The 20,328-nt window shown below is 44.1% G+C and overlaps 1 protein-coding gene across 1 annotated transcript in view; it reads right to left on the minus strand.

The window, feature by feature from the left end:
* The window catches only part of LOC308304261 (cytoplasmic polyadenylation element-binding protein 4-like), an 86,994-nt gene extending 67,319 nt beyond the window's left edge, over window positions 1-19,675 (minus strand). Inside the window, exons 1-7 of the mRNA XM_080748827.1 lie at window positions 19,166-19,675; window positions 11,799-12,093; window positions 9,597-9,776; window positions 9,025-9,202; window positions 6,148-6,251; window positions 4,259-4,779; window positions 1,116-1,343 (exon numbers count right to left, since the gene is read on the minus strand). Of these exons, the coding sequence (XP_080604953.1) occupies window positions 1,116-1,343; window positions 4,259-4,779; window positions 6,148-6,251; window positions 9,025-9,202; window positions 9,597-9,776; window positions 11,799-12,006 (1,419 nt within the window). The 5' untranslated portion in view covers window positions 12,007-12,093; window positions 19,166-19,675. The remainder of the gene's footprint in view (window positions 1-1,115; window positions 1,344-4,258; window positions 4,780-6,147; window positions 6,252-9,024; window positions 9,203-9,596; window positions 9,777-11,798; window positions 12,094-19,165) is intronic.
* Window positions 19,676-20,328: the final 653 nt, after the last annotated feature.

Consider the following 20,328-nt stretch of genomic DNA (forward strand, 5'->3'; position numbering starts at 1 on the left):
GTTATACGCAAGTCACATGCAAGTCACATCCAACTGACCAAACGTCACTTGCTGCGCGACCCGAGCGCGGAGCGCCGACGTCATTACAGAGCGCGAGTATTTACTATTTGATTACAGCGCATATTACAGCACGCTGAGCACATGAGAAAAACAAGAGAGGAGAGAGAAAACACGTGAGCTAAATATATACAACCAGAGAGAAGAGCGAAACACAAGAGTAAAGAAAAGCAGAGAAAACGTTTTTTGGTGTTGTCGCTTGTCTGTTATGTCGCATTTCCTGAACGTGATCAACTAGCGTCAACGTTGTGACGTAACAGCATGACGCCGACGTCGTTACCACGGTAACCAAAGCAGATATGTAGACGCAGGGCAGCTTTGGGCTGACGCTGTTAAAATCAGTCTGAACGCACAGATCCGTTCTGGTCACCGGCAAATGCAGTGTGAAAAGTCGGGCCAAAAGATCAGATTTGAGAACCAAATGGGATTTGGGCTGGATTTGACTGCAGCATAAATCCGGCCTAAGACGCAGTAGCGCTTTGGAGGCCGGACGCGACCGGACGCCGTGTGGTCAATAAATTCCCACACGGACGCACGGACGGCACCCATACGAGCGTGTAAACGCACGGGGGGCGAGAGCCGCGACAACCCCCAACCCCGCGAATCCGCGATAACTACAAGCTATACTTTGATCAGTGGCTACTACTTTGCATAACAGTTTTCTAGTGGTGAATGTGTGAGCGTCCTCAAGCCCCCTCTATTCATATGGATATATAGCCTACTTTAACACCTAGGTTTCCAGCTGTGACTGCATGTGCATGTGTCGATGTATGTGTGTCCTCATACATGGCCCCATTATTCGTTCAAGGCAAACTTTGTTTCTCTAGCCTACTGCAGCGCTGTATTTTCTAAATGAATTAAAAGAAAGTAGAACATAAAATCTGAAGTAACAATGCAAATGTAATCAAGACTAGAAAACTATTGTTTTCCCACCATTAGATCTGCCGACATCCTTTCTATCTAAATAGCCTCTAGAGGCGCGTGCACGTGACGTCAATAAATGACCGTCCGCCCTGAAAAGAAAATCCCAAAGCACCACTGCTAAGACGCCCACTGACCTGGAAGGGGAAGATGTTGTCGTTGCGTCCCATCACGCCGTCGTCCATCCAGGACTTGGGGTTGAAGCCCCCCACGGCGGGGCCGTTGAAGCCCCCCGCGGCGGGGCCGTTGCGGGGGTACTTCTGCGAGCCGGCACTCATGTGGTTGTTGGGGAAGGTCTTCTTCAGCGGCGAGATGGAGTTGATGGGCGTCACGCCGCCGTTCATCCCTCGCCGGTAGTCCCTGCCGCCCTGCATGTCCAACGCAAAAAGATCACCGTCACCGCTCATGATCAGGGCTGTCACCATTATGACATTTTACATGACGATTAATTGTCACTAAAATAACCGCGATTAGCGATTTAATTGTGTTTTTGTCCTTGACAATTACATTTCTGTTTGGCTCGTAGGCTTTGTAGTTGCACATGGCAATTGTGACACATAACCTAAATATACAAAGAAATGACTGACATAATTTGACAACTTTATACTTAAAAAAGAACATTGATAGTGGAAATAGCCGATCTACAAGCTCACAACGTATGGACATTATCTAAAATAATTTAAAAAATATATTTAAACTGGGTTTAACTGGATAATTTAAATAGCCATTCAAATAAGAATGATGTAATGTAATATGCCATTACATAATAATATGCCACACATCTAGACCAGTAGTTCTCAACCTGCAAAAAATAGAAGGCAGGCGGCAAACATCCCCACATCAAATATGATTATTATGGTGGGTCACGGCCTGAAAAGGTTGAGAACCCCTGACCCTTGAGTGAAGTGTGACAGCAAAGTGTGACAGACAACTGCTGCCTGTTTTCATAGTAACTGCTCCCTGACGGTCAGAACAATTTCACTGAATGAAAAACAATAGAGTAACAAAGTTTGACGTCATTTACCCATCCTACCTGGTTCATGTGTTTTTTTCACCCATTCTGAATACCCATAGACCGTGTTCCCAAACTTAAACAAATGATCTCAGCGGTTTGACTCATATGGATATGAAGAATCAACTGATGGTGAGGAAACGCTAATGTTACTGTCGCCGAAATAGTTCAATTTTCGCTAGAAACGGGCTTTATCAAATATGAGTGACTGACTATCATAGACCATACAGAGCCACCTCCCCGACAATATCGCGGCGACAGTTAGTATTTTTGCACCACAATGCTTATATGAAACATTTTTAAGATGACTCAATGTTATTCTCCATAGAGAAATTACTTCCATGAACCGGGGGATGAGCGAGTCACGTCATGACTGTGTTACTCTATAGCAGGGGTTTTCAAAGTGGGTGACGGGGCACCCTGGGGTGCCGCCGCTGCCGCGACGGCAGTCCAGGGGTTCCGCGAGATAATTTGATAATATTTGGAATTTATTCACTTGAAAAAATATTTAGTATCAACTTGAAGTACAAAGTTATTTTCAGTCAGTTCTAACCAAAATGGCTGTTATCTCAATGTTTTCCTCACAACATAATCACATCACTAAAATATTGTCACTGTCGTGCAGATACCTTGTATTTCCAAGTTTCGAATGTGTACGTCTTTTGGTAAAGCAAAGCACTGCTTCATCGTACAAGACTCTCGCACAAAACTAGTGAAAACAGCCGATCTAAGCAGTTGTGTGCTTGTAGATCTGCTGTTTTCACTAGTTTAGTAAATTTTATAGATGATAAATACAAAACAAACGGTTTTGGACATACAAGGTTTCCACCCGACAACGACGATATGCTATAAATAAAAGGTAAAGGGAGTGAAAATTATAATGTATGGGTGCCTCGGATTAAAAAAAAATAATTATGGGGTGCCCTGAGTGAGACAAAAAACTTTATTAAAAAAGTTATAGCAACAATTCAACACGACTGGGACAACACAACAACCATGACAGCAGTAGTAGTAAGGGGATTTTATAAGATATTTGACCAATCTGCCAAGTAAATCGTTACCAAGAAATGTCTTCACCTATGTGTTTCTAAAGGTGTGTAATAATATGTACGGTACTAAAAGGTTGAAATTCTACTCCTGGGGGAAACCTCATAAAAAACAAATCGGAGCCACAAAACGATGGTTGGTGATGAATCATCACTTTTCACCGTTTTTTAGGGAACATTTGAAGCCCACGGAATGTTTTCCGTGCAAAACAAATGCTTGCAATGGATTCAGCATCATGAAAAACCCCTAGTTTGACCCCTCACGTGCTACTTAAAACATATTTATTTTTTGTATTTTTTTTCCTGTATAGTAAAGTTTATGGGACACAAACACAAATCATTTTTTTTATGAGGTTTCCCCCGGGAGTTGAATTTCAACCTTTTAGTACATATTATTACACACCTTTAGAAACACATTGGTGAAGACATTTCTTGGTAACGATTTGCTTAACAGATTTTCTTATGTTCCCCTTACTACTAGTATATCCTATATCGTCGTTGTCAGGTGGAAATCTTGTATCTCCAAATTTGTACGTTCTTCGCAAATTAGGTTTAGGTTAGTTTATTTTGGTACCATTTCAGACAATTTATACAATGCATACAGTAGTTATTAAGCACATTCAGAACAGTCCAAAAAGGTCCAAAAAGGTATGGGCGGAAGCCGTAGCTTATATTGCCTACCCCATTTAAATTAAAATATCAAATGTTAATATTATTTGAATTTACAAAACTGAAAAACAGAAACAAAAACTTTTAGTAATTCCATTAGATTTGAACAAAACAGTTCAGTTTGGCGCTATATCATGTGGCGATATGGAAATATAGCCACGATTTAACACCAAAATCTGCCACTTAAATAGTTATAAATAATAAATAGACACAATGCCATACGATAAGTCATAAGTCAAATCATACAAGACCGTCGCACAAAAGTAGTGAAAACAGCCGATCTACAAGCACACAACGCCTCGCGGTTTTAAAATGATTTTTAAAATGATAAATGCAAAACCAACTGTTTTGGACAACGACGATATCTGAACTGTCACTGGAGTAGCGGGAACGCCACCGCCGCCCCCTGCAATGTTGTGGCCCTCGGCTTGGTACCCTAGACATGATTCGGCCCTTGGGGAAAACTAATTGGGGAACCCCTGCTCTATATAGCAACAATTCAAAACGACTGGGACAACACAACAACCATGACAGCAGTAAGGGGGCCTTTTACCTGCGAGCCGCCCCAGCCTCCTCCTCCTCCTCCGCCCCCCCCGTACCCCCCACCCGGGCTCCAGGAGGACGCCGAGCTGGGCGAGGGGGAGGGGCTCTGGTAGCTGGGCGGGGGGGCCGGCCCCCAGGGAGAGGGGGGCGGCGGCTTGGCGGCTTGGAGCCCCCCGGCCGACGACAGGTGAGCGGGCAGCTGTCCGCCGCCCCCGAAGGCCGTCTGCTGCGGCGGCCCCCCGCGGTGCGGGAAGGGGGGCGCGGCGGCCGGGTGGGGCGACGCCGGCGAGCGGCGGTGCTGCTGCTGCTGCTGTGGGGGGGCGTGGCCGTGGTGGGGGGGGTGCGGCGGCGGGGGGTGGGGCTGGAAGTGGGGGTGGGGCGGAGGCGGCGGGGGGGCGTGGTGGTGGTGGTGGGGGGCGCCGTGGCCGTGGCCGCCGCCGATCTGCGCCGGCGAGAAGCCGCCGCCGCCGAAGCCGGGCCCCACGTGGTGCGAGAAGTTCTGGAAGAGCAGCGGCGGCCCGTTGCCCAGGCCTGTGGGGGGAGGGGCGACACGTGGCGTCAGGGGAGGGTGGGCGATGTTTTCCTTTCCATTCAATGTGTTAAAACAACTTATTTTTGTGATCATAATCATCAATCAGCTCTATATTGTGATAGTAATTGCTATATTGTTTGTTCAGTAACAGTGTTAGATAGCTCTGTATTGTGACAGTAATCATTGCTATAGAGTGTTTGTTCAGTAACAGTGTTAGATAGCTTTATATTGTGACAGTAATCATTGCTATAGAGTGTTTGTTCAGTAACAGTGTTAGATAGCTATATATTGTGACAGTAATCATTGCTATAGAGTGTTTGTTCAGTAACAGTGTTAAACAGCTCTGTATTGTGACAGTAATCATTGCTATAGAGTGTGTGTTCAGTAACAGTGTTAGATAGCTATATATTGTGACAGTAATCATTGCTATAGAGTGTTTGTTCAGTAACAGTGTTAAACAGCTCTGTATTGTGACAGTAATCATTGCTATAGAGTGTTTGTTCAGTAACAGTGTTAGATAGCTTAATATTGTGACAGTAATCATCTAGCCTGGTTCATAAACCAGAACCGTGGTGTAGTGTGGTCTGGAGCCTCACATTTGAGAATCCATTTCCACCAGCCACCAGAAAGGGTTAGCCAATCAGGGCTGTAGGCTGTGTGGACACAAAAACATTCCCCCCTCCCCTCTATGACAGGCATCAAACAGGTAGTTGTCTTTGATGTTTTCATTGACACTAACGAGGTCTTGATACTTGTATGGCCCAATCAATTACCTTAGTGTGCAACCCCTTTGTAGTTCAAAGGGAGCAATTAAGAGCTATTTAGCCCGCCCCTCTCCCTGCAATCCCAGACTCTCTTCCCAAAACGAAGTGTGTGATAGAGGCTGGTACAGAGTGTTTGTTCAGTGACAGTGTTAACTCATTCCCTGCTAGGCCTGATAGTCCCGAGAATATGCTAATGTCCCTCCCCGCCAGGCCCGATAGTCCAGAGAATTTCCCGTTGTTTTTTTGGACCCCAAAAAATGTAGTAGGCATGATAGCAATCGCGAAATTGCATGTTTAACCCCCATAGCAACCCTATCTTTCAAACATGGCATCCATCTTTGTTTACATTTTAGGAAAACATAATGGCTGCTAGTTCACGAATGCCTGAACGGATTTCCATTCGGATTTTTTGTTTGAAAGCTGTGAGCAATGTGGACACACATGGTGCATGATCTAGGCATGGGTGTGCATGATCCGTGCACTATGAATTACATGGAAGTCTATGGAGACGAATGGCAAATGGGTCTCCCATTTGCCATTCCCATTTGTCTCCCTGTCTCTCCAGCTCTTTAATAGACAGAAACAAACATCCGGGTTCGTTACCGTTGCCCGCCGAGGCGGCCGGGTTGAAGAAGCTGACGTCCTCGTTGATGATGGCGGAGCCCGCCGGGGCGGGGGCGATGGCCGCCGACCAGTTGTTAAACCCACTGTGGGACCGGAAACACAGACAGTCAGCACGGTGGAACGCAACATCTGTGTCATGCTAGATTCTGAAACATTTCAGCCGTTATCTTTTGATTTTATCTATTGAAAAATAGCAGATATACAAGCTCACAGCGCGGCACCGAGTGCCGCGCTGCGAGCTTGTAGATCTGCTATTTTTTTTGGGGAAAGATCGTGGACATTTGTGCAAGTCTTTTACTTCTACACCTCTAAATCTTCTAAATCAGTGGTTCTCAAACGTTTTCATGTCAAGGACCCCCGGTCTCAAAACGCGGTGTTCCAGGGACCCCCCCAGAAGCAAATATTTGAGTTACAAACGTTCGCTTTTAAAAAGATTCAAAGACTATGTTAAAAAATAGCAGATCTACAAGCTCGCAGCGTGCTGTGTGCTTGTATATCTGCTATTTTTCAAAAATTAAAGCATTCAATAATTCTAGGCCTAAACTAACCAAACAACAACTGACCAAACATTTCAGTGAGGACAGTGGTTTCCGATCCTGTTCATATCAACGCCCATTGCGGTATTTATTCGGCATTTGACCACCGTTTGATGAGAGTTTTGGCTCTAAGGCCCAAAGCTATAAGGATCCACTCGGTTATCAACTCTCTTGTCATTTAGCTGGGGACCACCCTGGAACCCCCTCGAGGATCACCGGTGGTCCCCGGACTAGGGCATTAACTCATACCTCGCGATCCCCGTAGAAACCGTAGATTTCCCGCTGTACCGCGCTGCCATGCCCGTAGAGCCCGTAAAGTTTAATTAGCTTTAATCATTATGAAAGGATTAAAAGTATTAGCGCAGATTTTCGCTGATTCTGGCTCTTTAGGCCCGCCCCCCTAACTGTATCCGGTCATTTCCGGTCTGGACCGGATCCAGCTTTCCGTATCCAGTCTGAGCCTGGGCCATAGTCCCGCCTCCATTGGTTTACTGTGTAACAGAAAAGAAAGCTACTCGGCAACGGAACGCTCGTTTTTCAATCGGATTTTTGCGTTTGGAAACTTTGATCCAGTCTCTACACGCCTGGATTATGATCCCCGCACATATCGTGCGTTTTGTGCGCGAACGTGTCCACGTGTTACCATAGCGCACAGTTGGCTTTTTTCAATGCTTTTTCATGTAAACACTGGCTGATAAGCAGAGATACAGCGTGGCAACGGATATGTCTTTTTCAATGGGGTTTTTTGTATTCGAAAGCTTGTCACCGAGTCTACACGTCTACTAGATGAGTCGCGCACAGATTGTGCACGATGCGTGCGCGTGCCCACGTTAAAAGGTAAGGACAATTTGGCAGCTGCTTACTACAGCTATGTTTAAAATGGCAGAGAAAAAGTTAAGGAAAAAGTCAACAAGTCGACTCAGTCGACTTCATTACACAAGTCGACTCCCTGCAGAGAAAGTCGAAGTTGAAAAAGAAAAACGCTTTCACAATTTCTGCCTCTATATATTTGACAATTTGGCCAATGTTTAAGTTGCCATTTTAGAGGTATGAAAAAATCCTTAAATTGTCACTTTAGAAATGTGCAGATACCCTCTATACACTTAAACTTTATGTTGGTTTGTTCACAGTTGAGTGAGAAAACAATGTTTCACATTAAGTTAATCATCTGGGGACCCCCCAAAATAATTGGTGGGTCGTGTGATGTGATGACGTCATCAAACGATAAAGTTGACTTCAACTCAACTTTTTACTGAGTCGAGTCGACTTGCAAAAATCACAAGTCGTTAATGCCCTACCCCGGACCATTGGTTGAGAACCACTGACTTTCAGCCATTTTCAGTCTTCATATATAGAATGTCGTACCGTATTTAGCCAGGTGTGTCTTGGTCTCTACGACCATGCGTGAGCTACGATGGGCTAAAATCGCTTTGGGAAACCCGGCCATATGCATTACATTGTTTGTGTTTGGCCAATCATTTTTGGACACCGTCATGGCCCACAAGGTTTGGGACTCACTTAAGTGCATTGATGCTTCTGAATCCTGTGTCCCTGACCCATATTTGTAATAAAGGACTCATTAAACTAAGCATCCCTGCATCCCCAGGACGTATACAACTCTATCCTTCCTGCTATCAGTCATTTCACTGCACCAGCTGAGCTGCATGGGGGTGGAGTCTCCACAACTGTGCGTTCTGGCATTATTGATGAAATGATTGAGATTGTCTTGTAAATCCATGCTTCTGTCCTTTATTATCTACATACAAGTAGCTATTTGCCACTATTTGTTTAAATCAAAGTCCTTTGTGATGTTTTCACCGTTGATGCATGATGCGCGTGTCGTCGCGGGACCCATACAATAATTCTGGGACCCATTTGAATGACCACCTGTGGGTCCTGGGACCCATTACATTGAAAACCTAGCAACATCACTGGAAGTGATGCAAAAAAAATCACACCCAATGTGAAGTGAGCGGTGGTCGTACTTGCATAACATCTTCAGACTAGGATTTGAGTCTAGGATGTACAGGCTATGCTACACACACACACACACATTTTGCTATGACAAAACGCTGAGGAAAAAGGCTACAGACACACGCAGAGCCACTCTATGGAGCGGTTTACGTGCTACACACACACACAAAACGCTGAGGAAAAAGGCTACAGACACACGCAGAGCCACTCTATGGAGCGGTTTACGTGCTACACACACACACATTTTACTATATGGCAAAACGCTGAGGAAAAAGGCTACGGACACATGCACAGCCACTTATAGGAGCGGTTTGAACCGCTCAAAAATAAATAAAACCATGATGACCTTGTGGAAGAGGCGTTGCCGGACTGGACGCCGGGGCCTGACGGCTCCTGGTAGTCGAAGGGCGTCAGAACGGGCGACTCCAGGCGCAGCTGCTTGTCCTTGACGGCCGTCTCGGCGGCGCCGTTCTCCGCCTTGCCCTCCTCTGAGCGGGCCTTCTCCAGCTCAGACATGATGCCGCCTGCGGGGGGGAGGGACCATAATTAAGCCCTTTACTAAATGGGTGGGATTATTGAATGCTTTGACTATTGAAAATGCGAGCTTGTATATCTGCGAGCTTGTATATCTGCGAGCCGTTCTACAATGTGAACTTGTAGAACGGCTATTTTCACCACGCAACCAAGTGTAAAATCAGTCCTTACGATGCCATCAAGGCCTGCCAACATACATTTCAGCTGACTAAATCAACTGTAGATTTAGTCGCCTAAAAACGTAGGATATTTAGTCGACTAAAATTAGACTAAATGGCATTTCATTCAAAAGACCATGACTAAAACTAAATAACATTTCATTCAAAAGACCATGACTAAAACTACATTAAAATGTGCTGTCAAACTGTGACAGCCCACCCCTACCGTTTACACCGTCCTGGTGACTCCCGGGGGACATCTGCTGCTGCTGCTGCTGCTGCTGCTTCTCTTGTGATTCTTGCATGTCCGGTGTCTGCTGCAGTGCTTTGGGCTTCTCCGGGACCCCCAGGATGTCCTCGCCCCCCACGGCCGAGGCAGGAAACAGCCAGGGAGAGCCCCCTCCTCCTGCCGAGACGGGATTATGGATTTTACTTTGGGTTAGAATAGAATGAAGACATGATGAGGTTCTCCACCTGCGCTAGAGACGTAGGCCTACCGATATTCAGTGATTGGGTCTAATGATCAAAACGAGAACATTATAATGGTGTAAAAAATCTATAAAAAACTAAACATTTCCACGCTGTAAGGCCAGTAAGGGACAAGATGACCCCCGGCCACTTTCATTAACACTGAATACACCTTTAACCCATTTAGGCCTAGAATTATTGACTGCTTTAACCAGTGAAAAATAGCAGATATACAAGCTCACAGCGCGGCACCGAGTGCCGCGCTGCAAGCTTGTAGATCTGCTATTTTTGAAAAAGTCGTGAAAATGTGTGCAAATCTTTGAATATATGTATTTTCAAAGCGAACGTTTGTAACTCAAATTTTGCTTCTGGGTGGTCCCTGGAACTAGATATTTTGAGATGGGGGTCCGTGGCCAAATAAATGTCATTTTGGTGGTCCTTCACATGAAAAGGTTTGAGCAACACTGACATAGTGGTCTCTCAAGAACAGACTAACTGTGCTCCAGTTAAGTCAAAAGCCTTTGACGATGGCTGGCCAGATTGCTGACATAGAAACATAGTTTTTTTTCCCAAAAAATCTTAGAAGGATTCAAAAGACACTTTTTTCACGATTTTTCAAAAATAGCAGATCTACAAGCTCACAGCGTGGCACTCGTCCCATCTCTACTATTGCCCAGCCTTGGTTTTGGACCAAGAAGTAAGCCATTTACCATGAGAGGGAGTGGGTTGTTGGCTGATTTACCCACAACCCTGAAACAGTGGTAAATCAGCCAACAACCCACGACCCTCGAATGGTAAATTGCTTTTCTACCACTTCTACCATATAAATGAAAGAAAACACAGTTGTAACTTGCAAAGGTTATTTAGTTACAATCAACTGCAACACAACAGTGGGGCGGGGTCCATGAGCCAACTCAAGGTCGTTGACTGATTTACCACTGTTTTAACCTGTCTGGTGCCAACCCCGAGTTTCCCGAGTTTGTATTGGTACCCCCCCTGTGCCAACCCCGAGTTTCCCGAGTTTGGACCGTTTTTTATTTTTTTCAAACATGTTTTTTTTTTACCTCAAATAATTTATTAGGCATGATCGCGATCGCAAAATTGCATGTTTAACCCCCATACCAACCCCATCTTTCAAACATGGCAGCCATGTTTGTTTACATTTGAAGAAAACATAATGGCTGTTATCTCATGAATGCCTGAACGGATTTCCAAGCAGATTTTTTTTGTTTGAAAGCTGTGAACAGCGTGCACACACGTGGTGCAAGATTAGGCATGGACGTGCATGATCCGTGCACTATAAATTACATGGAAGTCTATGGAGACCATGGCAACTTGGACCTTCAAAGAGATTTAATTGATAGCAACATAAGTGTTAAGCCAATCAGAAGCCAGTATTTGAACATGTGACCACAAAAAGTGGTAGAATAGTAGTCTCGCGTGGCCAGACTGTTGCCTCCGCGATTTGGTCAAATGCTCCCGGCATACAGTCTGGTAAAGGGAAATAGAAACGATGAATGCGAGATAAAGCGGAGGTGAAGCCTCCTCGTCACTTCCGTTTCTGTCTCACATCGCACACATTTATCATTATATAAATAAAAATCATATAAGCATGTTTAGCTTGCTGCTTAGCAGAAATGACATTTTAAAATATATTTTCTTGGAACGGTAATGCCCGTTTCCATTACTCGCCGTTAGGGAGCTGCTGTTCCAGACGAGTGCATATCTCCACTCCGACAGGTCTCCTTTCCGACATGTCTCCATTCCGACACTAACCCTATCTCTAACCCTAACCCTAAACCTTAGGCCCATGGGAGTGTCGCCACTCCGACAATAAGAAGTCAATTTTGGAGTGGCGACATGTCGGAATGGAGAGAGCCTCCCCTCCCAGACTCTATATAGCATTCAGAGATGGTGGAATAGTTGTCTGGCTACGCGAGACTAGTAGAACAGTGGTTACCTCCTGCCGTGGTGCCATTCCCCTGGGAGGCGGACGCCGCGGAGCTGCTTATGAAGGCCTGCGGGCCGCTGGGCTGGGCCGACACGTTGTGGTGGTGGTGGTGTTGCTGCGGTGGGGGGGGCTGCAGATGGGGGTGGATCCGGACCGGGAATGCAGACTTGTTGCCAGTGTTGTTTTGAACTAGGACTCCGAACCCGTAATCCCCCATTTGTTTGCTCCGGCTCCGCTTCCCCCCACACACACACACGCGCGCACTGCACACGCACCCAAATAGCTATCCCGTGATCGCTAGGCCCTGTGGAGAGGAGAGGGGGAGAGGCACGCACACACACACACACACACACACACATACACACACACACGAAAACACAAGACACACAAACGCACAGTGTCATACACCGAGTCAGCAGTGCATCCGACTGATGCCAGTTTAAACCCATTTAGAACGGGTACACATTATAGTGTGTTGTTATTTTATGCTTTAACTATTGAAAAATAGCAGATATACAAGCTCACAGCGCGGCACCGAGTGCCGCGCTGCGAGCTTGGAGATCTGCCATTTTTGAAGAATCGTGAAAATTTTAATTTTCACCCGATTCTATGAGTGTCTTTTGAATCCTTTTTTTGAAAAAACTCTGTTTCTATAGTGTGTGCCAGCGGCTACGTCATTGTAGTCCTTAGCGGCCATTTCTTGTGACAAAACACAGGTGTTTCAATTGTTTGATTGCATAGAACTAATGCTATAGTCTAATCAGAACACCTGTGTAAGGCTGTGTTGTCCCAAGAAATGGCCGCTCTTAGAACTACATTTGGCACACCCTATGTCAGCAATCTGGCCAGCCATCATCAAAGAAAATGTCCTTTTCACTTAACTGGAGCTCAGTTAGTCTGTTCTTGAGAGACTACTATGTAAGTGGTTCTCAAACTTGTTCATGTGAAGGACCACCCACAATGATGTGCATTTGGCCACGGACCCCCATCTCAAAATATTTAGTTCCAGGGACCCCCCAGAAGCAAAGGTTGAGTTACAAACGTTCTCTACATAAATAAATACATATATTCAAAGATTTGCACACATTTTCCCGACTTTTTCAAAAATAGCAGATCTACAAGCTCGCAGCGCGGCACTCGGTGCCGCGCTGTGAGCTTTTATATCTGCTATTTTTCAATAGCTAAAGCATTCCATGATTCTAGGCCTGAATGGATTAAATGAAGCCATTCCACTGACAGCCCAAACAGACAGCGTCAACTTTCTTCATCGCACAAAAGCGCCATTATTTTTTATGAAAGTCACTTTATCATAATCGTTGTACGCGCGCGCACAAGCACACACAGTAGCCTGGCTTCACTGCCTGGAATCCCTGCCATACAGAAGGATTATTATGCCACAACATCACGCAGTCATGAATAAGCTCTTTTTTTTTTGTACAATGGAACGCACTGAAAGAGCCTAGATAGCGGCGCAACAGTCAATCGAACTAATACATTTGAATCGATTAAGAATAAATAATTGATTGGCGATCCGACATACCAAACATAGCAAGCTCCCGAAAACACGAGACATCGCAATGCATTGAAAGCTCGTAGATGGATCAGCTTGTAATGGTGTGTGGTTAAATGGGACCAATCTATCTAATAGATTATTTTAAACAATCTATTTTGCGTCGATTTGTCTTCATATTTAACAAAATATCCAAATGGCACTCTCCTCGATTATTCAATTAACCTAACAAAGTAATTGCACTGTATTGCACATAGGGATGGGACGATGTGAAAATGTCATATCACGATTCTTGTGACAAAAGAAATCACGATTTACGATATTATTGCGATAATCAAAATCCATTATCCTGGGGCGGAACATTTGCCAAAAAATAGCCGATATACAAGCTCACAATGCATCACGACGCGTAGTGAGCTTGTAGATCGAATATTTTTTGGCAAAGACATTTGAGAGAGAGTGAAAAAAGACTGTATCGAGTACCTTTTACCAATTATAGAGGGTTTAAGTGGTACCGGATATGCATCACGGCAAATAAAGGCTGAATTGATCCCAGTGCACGACGGAGGACGATATCACGATAAATAAAAATCTCCACGATAAGATTATCGTGAGTGTTTTTTTTTATCACGATAATGTCGCTTATCGGCCTATCCCTAATTGCACATAACAATCCCCTTAAAGGCAAGTAGGGCTGTCACGTTTATGAAATTTTACATGACGATTAATCGGCACACAAATAACTGCGATTAACAATTTAATTCAAATAAAGAGTTTTTGTCGTTGACAATTACATTTCTGTTTGGCTTTTAGGCTTTGAAGTTGCACATGGCAGATATGACACATAACCTAAATATACAAAGAAATTACTGACATATTTGACAACTTTATACTTAAAAAAGAACATTGATTGTGGAAATAGCCGATCTACAAGCTCACAACGCGTCGCAATGTGACCTGTTGTGAGCTTGTATATCTGCTATTTGCACAATTTCTGACTTTTTTGATAAATATATTAACATTTTTCAACATGGAAACGATTATGACGATTACGAAAAAGAATCACGATCATGTCAAATAATCGCAATTAGGCGATTATTATGTAATAATTGTGACAGCCATAAAGGCAAGCAAAACAGTGGCTATAGTGTAGTGCAGGGGTCTTCAACGTTTTCAGGCCAAGGACCCCTTAGTTGAGAGAGAGAGATAAAGCAGGGACCCCCCCCTACAACCCATAGATTCCATATAGTTTCATCGTTTGACAGCACAATCATCAGAGTATTTTGGATTCATGTCAATTTGTGTTTTCAGATATTTAACCACTTGAACCGTCAATACTTAATAAACTTGACCTTTCAAGTCTGTACTTAGTCTGCTCTTTTTCCTCTCTATACCAAACCTTTTTGCCAAAAATAGCCGATCTACAAGCTCACAACGCCTCGCAGCGCGAGGCGTTGTGAGCTTGCAGATCGGCTATTTTTGGCTAAAGTTCTCCGAATATGGACGCTAGGGTTCAAGTGGTTAACATAAAAAAGGACGAAAAAAAAGCTTCTATCGCACAAAGATTTGGAGGGACCCCCTGTAGTAACTCTGAGGACCCCCTAGGGGTCCCGGAGCCCCTGTTGAAGACCCCTGGTGTAGTGTCACAGCACCTAAAGAAAAGCCACATCCATCCCCAGGTTCTAATTTTAAACCCCCGTGACGTTGTCAGTTTGCTGGCTAGCTGGCTGTGTGGCCACAGCAGATCTGCCTGCTTAGCTGCTGCTAGATGGCTGCTATGGTTAGCATGTCACTGTCACATTCTCTGAAGCAAAAACCACACCACGACCGCCACCTCTCTGCACGTGTGTGTGTGTGTGTGTGTGTGTGTGTGTGTGTGTGTGTGTGTGTGTGTGTGTGTGTGTGTGCGTGCGTCACGGTGCGTGTGTGTGTGTGACAAGTCAGCCACACACAGCTGCTGAATCACCACACATCATAACACCATCTAACCGCAGTCATAGTTAGGCCTGTCACAATTATTACATAATCGTCTAATCGTGATTATTTGACATTATCGCAATTATTTTGTCATAATCGTCATAATCGTGAATGTTGAAAAATTACAGAAATAGTGGAATAGCAGATCTACAAGCTTTGTAGATCGGCTATTTCCACTATCAATGTTATTTTTTAAGTAGTAAGTTGTCAAATATGTCAGTAATTTATTTGTATATTTAGGTTATGTGTCATATCTGCAATGTACAACTTCAAAGCCTACAAGCCAAAGAGAAATGTAATTATCAACGACAAAAACACAATTAAATCGTTAATCGCCAATTATTTGAGTGACAATTAATAGTCATGTAAAATGTCATATCGTGAGTAATATTCATCATACAGGATTATATCAGTTGTTTTAGTCATAATCCAAACCAAACAGGATTCTATACCTCTATTTCTATGTCTATCTATATATAGATCGATCAATCGATCTATGAAATCATGTATGAGGAGGGCGTGCGTGTGTGCGCGCGTATGTATAGAAAGATAGATACTGTAAATAAGAAAGATCATTAGCTATATATACTGTATACAGTATATGTAATGGAGGTGAATCGGACCTCCCCACCCAGGCCTCGAACCCGGGCCTCCCGCGCGAAAGTCCAATATCTTAACCATCGCTCCAAAGGGATATCCCTATGGCACGAGGGAGATACTAGACTTTTGAGGCTATATATATATAGGGTCTATATATGGGTCAGTGACGTGACGCCCCAAAAAATGTGTTTTTAAAAAAACTTTAAATTGCAGGCATAAAAGTTATTTACTTTTGTTCTACTCACTCTCAACCTTATGGAAATATATTTTGTTTTTAGATATTTTATTGGAATCAGACTTTATTCAGCAGTTTGTTGTACTTGTGCCTAAAATCGTCATATGGTGTGACATGAAAATAATTGTTCATAAAATAAAAATGGAGTACATCTTTCTTAAGTTACTCACTTTATCAAAGTCCTTTATCATAACTAACCAGTGATCCACTATGGTTTTTTGAAAATTAATTATATCTGTATATTTTTTTCATAATCGACACTCTGTGTGAGGCCCATGTTCATGATCTTACAACATATTTTAAATGTATTCTGTCAAAACTTTCTCTAAAATTACACAAATATTTGTGACTCTTCCTGATAATATTCTCTATGTAATCCATAAACATTTTTTTGGTTTAATCATTAATAAAGGTATGATTTTTCACTATTTGGAATGTACACCAAATGATTTAGTGTCACACCGTATGATCATATCTTCATGTGTCAAAGCAAACTGTGTTTTAACCTACCTATTAGTGAGTACTGAACTTTACTGATTGATTAAACAATTACCCAGGATAACATGGCCTTAATATTTCTGAACAGGATATTATTGTAGGGCTTTAACATGGGATAAGAAAGAATTGTAGTAGTAGATGGATGATGAGGATGTGCACAGGAATGCTACGCACACCTAAGTCTTCTGCCGGCCCACGGCAGAAGGATCCTAAAGAGACAATAAGGCGCATAGCCACACTTGGAGCCAAGGCAACATTTTATTAACACCAATTAGTGGAAACAGAACTCAGCATTCAGGTAAATTGCTTTTTTCCGAAGTCTCCTGAACTTGAACACAGCATTTTGTGTTGAACAAATGTAATTAGGAATCATGACATTACACCACATCTCCACTAGCTAAAGAGTGCTGGGTTGCGCAACTCCGAAAATAGCTGATCTACAAGCTCTCGCAGCACAACGTGTTGAGAGCTTGTAGATCAGCTATTTTCGCTAGTTTTGTCTCGGGTCCTACCTTAACACTGTCCACTGTCCAGTCCAGTGAGTGAAAGTACAAAAGTATTAGATCAGATTAGATTATACATTTAGACTGTATTGTACATCAGCCAGTCGTATTTGGTGAGGGTAGCAAACCGGCTGCCTTGTTGCGGTTCTGCTATGCCACAGACAACCTCCTGCTCTTCGTAGAAAATGCAGTCTCGCCCCTTTGGCTCCTCTCTCCTTGCTGGGTCATTGTTTAGTTTCTCCCTGTACTTTCTCGTTCTCTGAGCACTTGTCATTTTCCAGCTGACAAAATAAAATGGAATGTATAGTTTAAGACAAAGAGAAAATATTGTTTAGATTGAAACAATATGTTAAGGTTTCTGTGAAGGGGTTTCTGCTCTGTCTGATGAATTTGAAGTATCACTGAATGAAGCTAAATTACATTTTATGTTAAAATGTTTAAAACAAATGTTTAAATGTACAAAAGAAACATGGAACTTTGTTATTTATTGTTATATCTGTAGTTAAATACAGTATAAATCATATGGTGTGACAATCAAGTCATATGGCGTGACAAGCAGACATGTCACACCATTATGATTAAGTGTCACACCATATTACGTTTTCTGCATTTAGGTTTACCTTGAGGCTACTATGTACACATTAGCATGCTAACAGCATGCTAGCTATAACAAAGCAACCTAGATCTACATGGAAATATGACCAAAACTTCAAATAACTTAAGCTTTTTTTAATGAAAAGGTGTCACACCAACAGACATCCAAAGTGGTGAGTTTGTCAAAGTTTCAACAAGATGGCATTTCATGAAAATGTTAAAATCATAACTCACCTCAGACACCTGTCTTGCAGTTGTGCTGGGAGTGCTGAATAGCCTTACAGAAGAAGGACCTCTCTAGCCAATAGGTGTCCAAATAATTGCCTGTTTAATTTGTCCAAACTAGTGTCACACCAAATGATTTTGGTTTGGGGGACAAAATGTTTTTGATCAGAAATGACTGAAAACATTATGCTTTGACTTTGAAAAGATATAGGCTCACAAATAGACATTTCTTTAGCCTAAATTCATTTTCAAATGATTTTTAGCAATTCTTTTTCTTAGTTTTATTCAAGTTCCCACTTTGAGAAACAAGGTCAGGACAGTCACACCATATGAGTTTTGCCATGTTTGGTTGAAAATTCTGAAGAAATGAGGAATGAAATGTTTTAATCTTGAGTAAGTTCACATAAAGCTTAATGTCCTGCACAATATTCAGAAGGTTTTTGACAAATATATTTTTTATTTATACATGTTTGACACCGAGGACAGCGAAAACGTTACGTCACGTCACCCACCCATATATATGATTATAAAAACAGATAATTCTATATATAGATAGATATAATTATTATTATTTATTTATTTATTTATTTTTCATTCTTTTCTTCCTTTCTTTGAAGATCCACCTTCGACCTGGTTTGACAGCTGTCAGTGGGGTGCACGTTTGGACCTTTTCTAAAAAGGTTAGGTGACACACAACGGAAGCAACAACACCCTCGATCTTATCCCGACGTGGATCAAAAAAATAAATAAAAACGCTGTCACGTTCTAATGACGGCGATCATCATCACCATGAACGATGAATGGTACCGAGGCAGAGGCTACATGAGCAGCATGATCATCACGGGGGGGCGCGTGGACGGAGAGACCCGGCGAGAAGAGCCTCGTCGTAGGTCGGTCACCGTCGGTTAACATCTCCCCCCACCTGTCTGTTACGACGTCCCATTAGTTCGACGCTGGTGGTGAATGCTAACCTGGTGAAATGCTACTACTATGCCTAAACCTAACCCATTGTCGGACGAATGGGACGTCGAAATATCGAGGTCGTTTTAGCAAACCCAGCTATAAAAACCCACAACGTTAGCCAACCCAACAACACCATGCAATGCTAAAGTAACGAAAAAGGAGCAACATCTGCATTGTGATCTTGCAGATCTTGCTCTTTTCGAGCTGGTATTTAGTAGTACTACTGTATATGGGGAGGCGAATATAGAAAAATAGATCTGTAATATGTCACCTTGTTCTGTTGGTTCGATCCCCTCCTCTTGTGGCGACGTGGCTCGAGGATAGATAGGTAGATCGCGTGGATCCCGTGGGTGTGGGGGTGGGGGGGGGATCTTATGGATCTATGAATCGGGGGAGGGGGGGGGGGTCTGGGGACTTTGGGGGGAGGGGGGGAGGAGGCGGGGGGGTTCGGGTTCAGTTCTTCTGACGTGTCCTGCTGCTCTGGCTCTCAATGACACAGCTCTCTCTCTCTCTCTCTCTCTCTCTCTCTCTCTCTCTCTCTCTCTCTCTCTCCTAGTGGATCCTCTATGTCTCTCTACCTTTCTTTCCCCCTCCTGCCTTCCTCCTCCACTTCTAGTTATTTATTATACGGTTGAAATGGGACCGTGGCAGCGCGTCCGCAGCGTCGGGTTCCTCTTCGTCGAGCCTTATTCGACGGCTTTCACCGTCGGACGCGGTTCGGGTCGATGTGTTTTGCGCGTTTAAATCGCTATCTCTCTCTATCTCTCTCTCTCTATCTACATATACGTGCAGCTCTGTCTCTCTCTGCCAGAATGACACCAGAAGGAACTGACCGATCAGCCGCTGCTCGCTTCCGGTGCTGGCCCCGCCCCCCTCGGCCCAGGGGCGTCAATTGGGTATGGCAGGGGTATGCAGCTGCCATAGCCTGGGTCCAGGAGGGGGGGAGAATACAAGTTACTTTAAAATGTACATCTGTAGCAGGATGACGTTCCTTCGGTCCGCCCCCCCTGCCCGCCTCCCCGTGCGGCGGGTTTGATGGGCAGCGGTACTTAGGCAGCGGTGTTTGGCGCGCGCTATTCTCTGGTTGTTTGTTTGTGGCCACACACGGCTTGTTTGGACCGCAGTCCTGGTCATCTCGGCATACAGGTGGGCAATGTAGCACCCCATAGTTAGTATCAGCCATGAACCAGCGACAACAGCCCTGCCAATCGGGCTCAGCCCTATTGGCACGACTGGTTGTGCGTTGGACTGGCGAGTGGGAGTCCCGGGTTCAATCCCCACTCCTGCGTATCACTACATCTGGCGCTGTGAGCAGGGTGAGGAGCGTGATGTCCTCGTGTGAGGGACTAGTGCCACGTCGTGTGCGGTGGTCCGCGGCGTGATGTGTGAAGCACGAGGGCGCGCTCCAAAAGACCAGGGGGGTGAATGTAGCAC

The sequence above is a fragment of the Nannobrachium achirus genome (genome assembly GCF_963921795.1).
Source record: "Nannobrachium achirus genome assembly, chromosome: 19".
Lineage (NCBI taxonomy): Eukaryota > Metazoa > Chordata > Actinopteri > Myctophiformes > Myctophidae > Nannobrachium > Nannobrachium achirus.